The sequence below is a fragment of the Rhincodon typus genome, chromosome 43, assembly GCF_021869965.1.
Source record: "Rhincodon typus isolate 14 chromosome 43, sRhiTyp1.1, whole genome shotgun sequence".
In the NCBI taxonomy this organism is placed as follows: Eukaryota; Metazoa; Chordata; class Chondrichthyes; order Orectolobiformes; family Rhincodontidae; genus Rhincodon; species Rhincodon typus.
Genome location: NC_063374.1, coordinates 5,128,905 through 5,141,087, shown reverse-complemented (window position 1 = coordinate 5,141,087; position 12,183 = coordinate 5,128,905). Strand labels below are relative to the sequence as shown.

The 12,183-nt window shown below is 45.3% G+C and overlaps 1 protein-coding gene across 1 annotated transcript in view; it reads right to left on the bottom strand.

The window, feature by feature from the left end:
- atg2a (autophagy related 2A) overlaps positions 1 to 12,183 on the bottom strand; it is a 100,799-nt gene that overhangs the window by 10,521 nt on the left and 78,095 nt on the right. Inside the window, exons 30-33 of the mRNA XM_048619616.1 lie at positions 11,887 to 12,061; positions 7,867 to 7,936; positions 5,241 to 5,323; positions 509 to 630 (exon numbers count right to left, since the gene is read on the bottom strand). Of these exons, the coding sequence (XP_048475573.1) occupies positions 509 to 630; positions 5,241 to 5,323; positions 7,867 to 7,936; positions 11,887 to 12,061 (450 nt within the window). The remainder of the gene's footprint in view (positions 1 to 508; positions 631 to 5,240; positions 5,324 to 7,866; positions 7,937 to 11,886; positions 12,062 to 12,183) is intronic.

Below are 12,183 nucleotides of genomic sequence, written 5' to 3'. Positions count from 1 at the left end.
CAGCACGGGGTTAGATACAGAGTAAAGCTCCCTCTACACTGTCCCCCATCAAACACTCCCAGGACAGGGACAGCACGGGGTTAGATACAGAGTAAAGCTTCCTCTACACTGTCCTCATCAAACACTCCCCAGGACAGGGACAGCACGGTGTTAGATACAGAGTAAATCTCCTTCTACACTGTTCCCCATCAAACACTCCCAGGATGGGGTCAGCACTTTCTCATCTCCCCTATGCCCCTCTGTGTGCCTGCCCCGCCCACAATATCTCATCTACAGCAACCAAGTCTCAATGCAGTATCAGGCCTGCGGCACCATGCTCACTCCGCTGACGACCATGGGCAAGCGTGGACATTGACTGCATGTGGCCTCACTAGCCTCCCCTACACTTAACAGCTGGGGCGTGGCGGGCGCCAGATGCCCTGAGGAGAGCTTGAAGGCCGGACAATTTGGGAAGGAGTGGGGGAACGCGCACACACCCTCGAGCCAGCGGGCACCCACTGCTACTTACACAGCTGTACCACAGAATGCATGGGGCCTACGCCCCCAAGAATGCCCGGGAGCTGGTTCTTCCTGATGTCGTTCAGCCACTCGTTCAAGGCATAGTTGATCACCTTGTCCACCCCTAGCAGACTATGAAAATCACAAGAGGGCACAGTTAGGTTGGGCAGCACAAACTACGCACACTGGCTAGTGTCGGCCCACCGCTGCATTGGGGGGCCAGTACCAATGGCCAGTGGTTTCACAGACACACTGCATCGCACAGAAATCCCCGAGTCCTCGACCAAACATGCAGGCACTATCCTCATGGGAATTCACTGCGGTTGCAATTGCTAATGCAAAACTAAGAGAAAGTATTATACCTCAGCAACACCACAACCATTTGGATCATTACAGAGCTGCGCAGGGTCACAGAAGAAGCAGAAACAGTTGCATCGTACAAATTATCTTACTTCTAATTAATCCCAGTTCCTTGAAGCAGTCGGGTCTCTAAGTGTCGTCATACTCTGTGCATGCAGCGCTTTTTTAAATCACACACCACTCCATGTCAAGAGGATAGGCCAGCAAAGGTTAGAAAGTTCTCTTTGGAATAGCGTACCACAGCTGTACAGGATGCAAACTGGTCCGCTGCAGTTTGTGGGGTGTGCGTGTGCACGTGGTGATGATGTGCCTCTGCTCCCAGGGATCGGATTTTACTGGCACTCTCAGGGCCCCCTCTGAAACTCTTCAGTGGAGACCAAAAACTTCTGCACAGTGAGAGCAGGGATTGGAGCAGCCAGTCTGTACCTCTGCTGGAACTTACAGGATGCAGCAAGTAGAAGTGACACGAAGCAGCTGGGGATGGGTACGTGAATAGGAAGGGTTTGGAGGGATATGGGCCAAATGCTGGCAAATGGGACTGGATTCATTTTGGACATCTGGTCGGCACGGACAAGTTGGTCTGTTTTTCTATGACTATAGGGAAAGGTTGGAGGGAAATCTAACAGAGGCTTCCAAAATCATGTAGAGCTTTGATGGAGCAAATATGTAATGTAGGACTCAAGGAGGAGGAGCAGGCCACTCCACCCCTCAACTCTGCTCTACTGCTCAATAAGCTTGTGGCTGATTTGTTTGAGGTCTCAGCTCCTGGGTTTTGTCTGCCCCTCAATGAACCCTCTACTCCCTTGTCGCTCCACCCCTCTATCGAACTGATCCGTGAGTGAGTTCATGAACGAGTTCAATGACCCTGTTTCCAGTGCTCTCTGGGGAGGAGAACTTCAATAACGATCCTCAGAAAAAATAATTTTTATCTCTATCTTAAAAGGGAGCCCTCTGACTCTTGCACTGCCCCCATCTTAATTCAAACATCCCCCACTAGAGGAAACACCCTCCCAGTATTTACTCTAGCAGGACCCTCAGAGTTGCTCGTTTCAATCTGGACACAACACTGTCCACTGTCTGGAGGCCCAATAAAGAGGCACTAATTTAAGACTGAAACGAAAAGGAATTTTCTTCTCTCAGAGGGCTGAGAGTCTGAGGAAGTCCTTGCCATGAAAAGATGTGGGGGCAGACTCCTTGTGTATATTTATAGCAAAGATAGATACTTGATCTATCAAGGGTGACGGGCTAAGGGCAGGACTGTGGATGGTCGGATCAGCCATGATTATATTGCATGGAGGTTTGAGGGGCCGAATGGCCTAATCCTGCGCCTGTTTCTTATGCCCTAACTCGTGGAGCCTTTTCTCAGAGGACAAGCCCTTTAACCCAGGAATTAGCCAGGGGGAACCTTCCTAAAGCTGGTTTGATTGCAATTGCGTTTTCTTTCAAACGAGGTAACTTGAATAAAGATTTTACATTTAAACAGGAGGATGACATGTCTCCAGGAGAGTCGATAACGAGAAGGACACAGAACTAAGGTGTTTGGCAAAGGGCCTAGTGGGGAGGTGAGGTACATGGTTTTTTAAATATAATGACTTGTTGCGATCTAGAACACACTGCCTGAAAGGTTGGTGGAAGTAGTCAAGAAGGAATTGTACAAATAGTTCTCAAGGGGAAAACTGTAGAGCTCTTTCATAGAAAGCCAGCATGTGATACTGGGATGAAGTGGTCTCCCTCTGCTGTATGAACAGGACAGCATTGACAATTTGATATCTGCAGGCGTTGGTAAGAGAGACTCATTGTCAAAAACAACCGTTGTTCTTAATACTGTTCGTGTGTCAGGATAGCTTCTGTACAAATAACCGCACTGTGACTGGGCTCCCTGTCTGAGACCAGAGCGTGACCAAACACCAACAAAGCTGGCCTTTTCGCTGATGTTGGCTTAGACACAGAGTCAGGAGAAAAACATTTCTTGGATTGGCTCAACTGACATTCCACCAGTTACATAATGATTTTATTTCGGGAAATGCAAAGGACACCAAGTCTCAGAGCCTCGTGGCCCACAGACAAAGAGCTCCTTCCTGGGAAATGAGCAGCCTCAGCCTTCCACACAATAAGCATTTTCACATCGTCCAGCATGCTGATGTTTGTGCTCCAGAATGAGAGGAGTTCAGGCAACTGGCATCTGTGTCAAAGATTCTCACACACTAGCGTGGGGTTAAATACAGAGTAAAGCTCCCTGTACACTGTCTCCCATCAAACACTCCCAGGACAGGCACAGCACGGGGTTGGATACAGTGTAAAGCTCCCTCTACACTGTCCACCATCAAACACTCCCAGGACAAGGGACAGCACAGGGTTCAGAGTAAAGCTCCCTCTACTCTTTTAAACCACAAGTAAAGCTGCCTCGCCACTGTTCCCATCAATCACCCCCAGGCAGGGACAGTATGGTGTTAGACCAGGTTATAGATATGGATCAGAACACTAAAGTATTTACAGAGACAACAAGGTGCAGGGCTGGATGAACACAGCAGGCCAAGCAGCATCATAGGAGCAGAGAGGCTGACGTTTCGGGCCTAGACCCTTCATCGAAAAGGGGGAGGGGAAGGGGGTTTTGAAATAAATAGGGAGAGAGTGGGAGGCGGATAGAAGAGGGATAGAGGAGAGGATAGGTCTCCAGCATCTGCAGTTCCTACTATCTCTGAAAGTATTTACAGATTTTCTTTTACTTTTAATTCCAAAATGTGGTGTTTTCAAAAGGCAGAGTGCTCTGAAACACTGATTAAAATTCAGCCATTGTCTGGCAAAGTCCTGAGTGAAGCCAATGGAATGTTGCACATGTAAAATGTCCGGGGAACTTCAAACAGGGAGAGACTATTCCCACCCTCAGTCAAGAAGGTGATCTCTTGCAGATATCTGTTTTACCCTCCAGGAACATACAAGTTTCAACTCTACTGTAGACGATTTGTGGGACTGAATGCTCTCATGTGTACCGGCTTCAGTGTGGGAGTCAGCATGCTGTGATGCCACAGGTGAAGAACTATCTTCTAGTTACCCTTGCATTGCAGGTAAAGAGACACCCTCACTCTCAGAGCTGCAAACCAGTTTAAAAAAAAAGGAAACAGGACGAATAAACTTCAATTTGCCAAAAACAGCATGAACACTGAAGCCAACAACTGCACCTCCAGCACTGACACGACCAGTAACTTCCAGTGCAATGGCCACAACATTCAACTTATCTGCTTTTTGTGAACAATTTATACTGATCTGTCTCACCACAATTTTTCCTGTTTTAAACTTTTAATGTTCTAGACTCACTTATCTCTAATCTTTGCGTATATGTACTACTTTAATATTTATTCTCATGTGCTATAATTAATAAACTTGCTCTTTTGTAATTCAAGAAGACCTGATTAAATTGGCTCCTTCTAGAAAAATGAATGAATTTGGGTCTTTGAGAAAGACACTCATAAGGGAAGGTTGTGACTAACCGAAGGGCTGGGTGAATAAAGAACAGGAACTTGGGAGTTTAATGATTTCAGTGGTTCCCTGTGACAAACTGGGAAACCTTGCCTGGAGTTTGGTTGTAACACCACAAAAGCTTTCACAACACTGTATCCATCTAACACACCCTGGGAAAATACAGCATATGACCAGAGACAGATTAAAGCTCCCTCTGCCCAAGTTAGACACAGACAAAACGTTCACTGGGATTGTATGCAATGGAATGAGATTTGGTCAAGTGAGAATGTATACAACTGGAGTGAATGGGAAAGGTTTTTGGTCCATTGGGATGGTGTACAATGGAAATGAATGAGAAGGAGATTGATTCATTGGGAATGTGTACAACGGGAGTGAACGGGAGGGGGATTCATCCATTGGGATTGCGTACAATGGGAGTGAACAGGAAGGGGTTTGGGTCCATTGGGATTGTGTATAATGGAAGTGAACGAGAGGGGGATTGATCCATTGGGATGGTGTATGATGGGAGTGAATAGGAAAAGGTTTGATCAGTTGGGATTGTCTACAATGGGAGTGAATGGGAAATGATTTCGTTAATTTGGATTGTGCACAACGGGGGTAAATGCAAAAGGCCTCAGGACATTGGGAATCCGTGCTATAGGTGAACGTGGGTTTGTGCTGCTGGAACTCCTCATTGGTAACATGTCTCATGTGCATGCACACACCACCTTTAAGTTTCCCATCTGAGGTGGTTGGGTTTAGGGGCTGTCACAGGGGTCACAACACTGGAGTTGGCAATGGTGCCTGCATTCACAATAGTGCACTTGGCAAAATAAAAACGGGGATTCCCAAATGAAAACAGGAAGTACTTTGGGCAGATCCTGGGTTCCAAGGAGACTCGCCTACCCTGTAATGTCACTTACCCATGTCTACAGCATAGCCTCTTCAGCTTCAGTTCAGAGCAGTTGAGCTGGGCGAGTCCTATGAGTATCCCAGCGAACGTACCCTGCAAGAGACAGAAAGACAAGCCGAGCCTTGATGAACAGAAGTGGACTTTGTAACAATGTGAAGTGGACCTTGGCCACCCCAAATAAAATGGCAGAGCGTCTGGGACCAGCATGTCAGCCAGAATGAAATGCATGTTATGGCAGGGTTCACAGCAGGCTTTCTACAATACACTATAGAAAACCACCGACTTAATCGACACACAGCAACAGATACATCTGCACAGGGCCTGTAAGCAGCCCACTACAGCCAGGAATATTTAAACGGAGCACAATAGCAACCTACAGAGCCTATTTACAGGAAATGGCCTACGAAGTCTACTTAAATGACCACAAAGAGTTTAAGAATAAATATAAGGAAAGGTGGTAGTGTAGCGGTAACGTCACAGGCCCAGTAAACCAGGAGTCCAGGCTGATGTTCTCAGCTGTGGGTGATTTTGATTAAAGCTGGAATTGAAAGCTAGTCTGATGAACAACTGTCAATTGTCAGAAGAACCCATCTGGTTCACTGATGTTCTTTGGGGAAGGAAATTTGTGTCCTTACCCGGTTTCGCTTACATACGACTCCAGACCCCACAGTAAAGCGGTCGACTCTTAACTGAAATGAACTCACTCTGTTCAAAGACAACTAGAAAAGGCCAGCAACGTTCACATTCCACACAAGAATGAAACAAAAATTTAAATAGCACATTACAATAAATCTTCTACAGTGTCTCCAACACAGTTAAACAGTGCACTGCAGCAGTCTACAGAGTCTATTCAAACGTCGCAGGATAGCAAAAAATCACCAGAGCCTATTTAAACAGTGTACCACAACAGAGGCAGCAAGTTACAGCAGTCTAGAATCTGTTAAATAGGGCACTTTGGCAGTCCAGAGTCTAGTTAAACTACAATACTATCTATAATAGTCTACAAACTCTATTTAAAACAGCAAACTGTAAAAAAAATGTTCACAGATCCTACATGCAGTGTATTACACGTAGAATATACCACCACAATCTAGTTTATTTCAATAGCCCATTATAGTAAGCAGTTTATTGAATCTATTTAAATAGAGCACTGCATCGAAGAGTTCACAGAGTCCATTTGATTTGATTTATTATGGTCACATGCACCTAGGTACAGTGAAAAGTTTTGTTTAGTGTGCAGTACAGGCAGATCATACTACACACAATGCGTTAGGGTAACAGAACAGAACGAGGAATACAATGTTACGACTGCAGAGAAGTGCACAGAGAGTGAGATCAACATTAAATTTAAAACTTGAGAGTTCCGTTTAGAAGTCTAGTAACAGCCAGGAAGTTGTTCTTAAATCCGCTGGTAGTGCGTTTAGCTTTTGTATTTTCAATTTGAACACACTGCAGGAAATAGAGTCTATTTAAATAGCACATTAGAATAGTTTGACAAACAGAACTTATGAGCAAAACTATGACAATGCCTTCCTTATAAAGCAGTAGGGGTTCTCCAGCAAAGGCAGTAACAGATTGTTGTATGCAAAATAACTGTGCGGAAAATCAATCCCAAGTCGAGTGTTGTTAGTCACCTTCCTTCTGGGTAGGGTTAGTGGGTCATCAGATGCAGCCACAAACAGTGGGACCAATCGAGATGTCGCCTGATCTATGGTCTGGATGGTTCAGGGGATACTGAACCTGTACGCTGCCTGCCAGCTAGCATCCGAGTTCAGACAACCAAGGCATGCAACAATCTGGGTGAGACGGAGAGGAGGTGGATGGGATTTGTGTGCTGGACTGGGAGAAAAGCAAGACAGTGAACTATCCAGGGTTCATACTCCTGATCAACATGCAGTGCTTCAAACTACAAGACGGTGCTCAGCTGTGACACTTTCCAAAGTGGAATATCCATAGAAAGAGTGGCCACCTAGATTAAAATTTGCATCCAGGTTTGAAAGTATTACTGAAACCATTCGTCCCTAGTTTCTCTGCAAAGGACGTGTGTGGTGTTTTGGTGGTTTGGTGTGGCTAAGGGGGACCTCAGGGACCACTGTAGAGGCCAATTGGGGTTAACCTCTTAGGCATGGGCCTGCAGTCACATGAAGCCGAAGATGGGATAAAGATAATATCTTCTCTTCCTTAAAGGGAAGTGAAGGAGGATGGCTTTTAACAAAAATCACCAATTTCACTCAGTGTTACTGAGACCAAGTTTCTCTGGGATGTGTGCTGAAATTATTACAGAACTCTGCATGAACTAGTTTAATTACACGACCACGGCACTGTATAATCTGCAGTTTGTGCTGCAGCGCACCATTTAAGTAGACTCTGCAGATGGCTGTAGTATGCCATTTAAATAGATTCTGAAGACTGTTTGCTGCTGTGCATTGTTTAAATAGATTCTGTAGACTGTTTGCTCCAGTGTACTGTTTAAATAACCACTATACCAGCACACCCTTGAGAGTGAGCTGAAACCCAGAGCACTGAATCCCCATGGGAGTCAGCACCTTTGGCCTAGGAAGGCAAGTATCTCTGACACGGTGTATGAGAGAAATTAGTGACGGACCAAATAACTCAGCCAACAAGTAGTCACTCACTTGATCCATGGTTACATGCTTTCCATGATAGTCCAACCAGATTGGTACTTCTGAGGTAAATCGAAATTCCCTGTAACAGAGAGAGAGAGAGACCATTAGCACATGTCACGGCTGCAAATCAGTGCAGATCAAACTGCTTCACTTCCCGAAGGACAACAGCCAGGATTGTGGGGACTTGAACTATCCACTCTCTATTCAGTGGCATTCAGTTGCAAAGGGAGAAGAGTAGGTCTAAGACTAGTTTGTTAAACTTAAAATAAGGGTAACTGCAGGTGTGAAAGCTGAGCTAGCTGAAGTGGACTGGGATTTTAAAGTAAGGGATAGATGAATACAGAAGCAGTGGCAGACATTTAGAGGGAAATTTCTGAATAATCAATGTTTTTTTCTTCATTCACAGGATGAGGGGGTCGCTGGCTAGGCAGCATTTATTGCCCATCTTTAATTGCCCAGAGGGCAGTTGGGAGTCAACCACATTGCTGTGGGTCTGGAGTCACATGTAGGCCAGACCAGGTAGGGATGGCAGTTTCCGTCCCGAGAGACAACAAAACTGCAGATGCTGGGATCCAAGGTAGACAACCAGGAGGCTGGAAGAACACAGCAAGCCAGGCAGCAGCTGGAGGAAAGGAGCAGTCAGCGTTTCGGGTATTACCCTTCTTCAGGACTTGAGTGAACCTGATGAGTTTTTTCCTGGCAATAACAGTGGTTTCATGGTCAGCATTACACTTTTATTCCAGCTTTTTTTTTTAAATTCAAATTTCACCATCTGCCATGGCAGGATTCAAACTCTATCACCACAGCATTAACTGGGTCTACAGATTACTTGTCAAGTGATAATACCACTTGGCCAAGTAGGCCACCAGACCACCCACCATCCATGGCTAACCTTAGTAGTTAAGGAAAGCATCTCCCTTAAGGGGAAAGTATATGATAGTGTAAGGGTGAGTAGCATATCAGAGCAGGGCAGAGAATGACGAAGATTAATTGGGAAAAATAAATTAGAATATGAGAAGGAGCTAGCTAGAAATGTAAAAACAGATAGCAAGAGTTTCTATAGGCATTTATAAAGGAAAAGAGTAAATGGAGTGAGTGCTGGCCGTCCAGAAAGCGAGAATGGGGTGTGAATAGTAGTCAATAAAGAAATGGAGGATGTAATGAATGAATATTTTGCTTCTGTCTTTACTATAGAGGTTACAATAAACATCTCGGTAATAGCTGTAAACAAGGAAATGGAAGAAGGTAACTTGCTGATTATAATCACAAGGGAAACAGTACTGAACAAACTGATGCAACTGGAGGTTGATGGGTCTCCAGGTCCTAATGGACTTCATCCTAGAGTCTTAAAAGAGGTGGCTAACGAGGTAGTAGATGTGTTGATGCCAATTTTCCAATGCATTATATTCTGGAAAATTCCATCAGAAAGTAGCCAACATATTTAAGAAATGAGGGAGACTGAAAATAGGAAACTTACAGGCCAGTTAGCTTGGTATCTGTCCTTGAGGAAGTGTTAGAAGCTATCACTAAGGAAGTTATAACTGAGCACTCGTAAGAATACAAGGTAAAGATAATTGGGAAGAATTGGCATGGTTTGGTGAAATTGTGTTTAATCAATTTATTGATATTCTGCTGTGCTTGGTTCGAGCTGGTTTATTAGTTTGCAGGCATTTCATTATCCTGCTGGGTAACATCATCAGTGCAGCCTCCAATGAAGCATTGTTGTATTTTCCTGCTTGCTATTTAAACTCTGGGGTCCTTTGGAGTTGATTACCCCATTTCTGTTTTTTCCTTGCAGTGGTGTCTATATAGGATCTAATTCTATGTGTTTATTGATGGCCTTCTTGGTGGAGAACCAGGCCTCTAGGAATTCCTGTGTTTGTCCCTGTTTGTCTGTCAGGATGCTAGGACAAGCACGGGAATTTCCAGAGGTCTGGTTGTCCACCAAGAAGGCCATCAATAAACACATAGAACTAGACCCTATATACACACGACTGCAAAGGAAAACCGGAAAGGAGGTAATCAACTCCAACAGACCCCAGAGTTTAAATAGCAAGCGCGAAAATATAACAACACTTCATCGGAGGCTTCGCTGATGATGTTACCCAGCAGGGAATGAAACGTCTGTGAACTAACGAAGCAGCTCGGCGAGCGAACAAACCACAGCATCCACAACCCAAGCTATAAATCTACTCATTACTGATATTCTTTGAAGGAATAGCGGGTGCTGTTGGAATAGGGGAGTTTACTGATGTGCTCCACATGGATTTCCAGAAGCCATATGCCAGGGTGACAGATAAAAGGCTATTGTGCAAGCTAGAGCTCATGCTGTGTGTGTGTGTTGGGAGGGGTGGGGGTAACACATAAGCATGGAGAAGATCAGCCGGCTGGCAGAAAACAGAAAACATGTATAAATGCATCTTTTAAAGATTGGCAGAATGTAACGAGTTGGGTCTGATGCTGGCAGCTCAACTTTTGACAATTTCTATCAACAACTTAGATGAGGGATGGAAGGCATGACAGCTAAATTTGTAGATGGCACAAACATAGGTAGAAAGTGTGTGTGAAGATGGTATTACAAGGATGCAAACCCGAGTAAAAATAGGCTAACTTTGTTCACTTTGGCAGGAAGAATAAGGAAGTTGAGTTTATTTAAACATAGAAAGACTGCAGCATTTTGAGGTGCAGAGGGATCTAGATGTTTTAGTGTATGAATCAGAAAAGGTTAGTACACAGATTCAGCAAGTGATTAAGGAGGCTTGCGGAGTGTTATCCTTTATTACAAGAAAATCAGAAGTCACGCGAAGCCAGGTTATAGTCCAACAGGTTTATTTTAAAATCACAAGCTTTCGGAGCACCGCTCCTTCATCAGGTGGACCACGTCATCTAATGAAGGAGCAGCACTTCAAAAGCTTGCGATTTTATATAAACCTGTTGGATTATAACCTGGCTTTGCGTGACTTCTGATTTTGTTCACGCCAGTCCAACACCTGCACCTCCACAATCATGGCTTTATTACACGAGCAAGTGAACACAGAAGTAAGAATATTACGTTTTGCTCATAAAGGTCATTGGTGAGACCACATCTCAGATACTGTCCAAAGTTGCAGTCTCCTTACTAAAGGAAGGACATAAAGGCACTCGCGGCAGTTCAGAGAGGGTTTCCCAGATCGAAACCTGGAATAGGCGAGTAGTCTTATAAGGAAAGATTGGATAGACCTGGGCTTGTTTTCATTTGGGTTCAGGAGAACGGAGGGGGTGAGATGACTGAAGCGCATAAGATCCCAAGTGAGGTGGGCATGGGAAGGATGTTTCCTCTGGGGTCAGTCTAGACATAGAGGGTACAGTTTTAAAATTAGAGGTTGACGTGAGATTAGGGGAATTTTGCTTCTCACAGAAGATTGTGAGACTTTGGGACTCAGAAGGTGGGGCACACTGAATATTCCTAAGGTGGACATAGATCGATTCTGGTCAGACAGAGGGATCGAGGGTTATTGGGCACGAATGAGAATGTGGAATTCAGAACATAAATGGATGTGGTTAAATGGTGCGACAGACTCCAACAGTCAAATAGTTTAATCTGCTGCTATGGAAGCAATTGGATTGGAAACTTAAAAGAGGAAGTGGATGAATACTCAAAGCTGTGGGGAAGGTGCTGGAGGCAGTGGGAGTAATTGCACAGCTCTCTACAGGAAATAAAAACCAAAAGAACTGTAAATCAGGAACAGAAACAAAAGTCACTGGGAAAGCTCAGCAGGGTCTGGCAGCGTCTGTGAAGAAATAAATCAGAGATAACGTTTCGGGTCTGATGACCCTTCCTCAGAACCAGGACCCGAAACGTTAACTCTGATTTTTTTTTTCTTCACAGATGCTTCCAGACCCTGCTGAGCTTTCCCAGCGATTTCTGTTTTTGTCTTTCCTGGATAGGTCAGGAGCTCCCGTCTGTGATCTGAAGCCCCACGAGAATGGAAGAGGAAGTGCACATCCCAGGGCACAGTCATGGTGGGCTCCCTGGGTCACCTGCCATACCTGAAATAGATTGGCTGCTCGGAGGACGAGGAGGCAGTGGACGAGGAGCTCTGCTCGCTGCAGGTTGTCTCCATCGAAGCGGTCATCTCTGGTAAGCACTGACTGGGCTCAGTGTCGCGGCCGATGGAATCAGAGTCCGGGGCTCCGCTCGCCCTCTGGCTGAGCTCAGGCTTGGCTGCAGGCAGGGGGCAGAGAGTGTGCAGGTTAGTGGAGAAACACGGGAGGCACCGGGCCACGCTGCCAGGGACAAGTGAGCATCTTGTTTGTCCATCGCAACCACAGGCCGCTCCTCAGGAT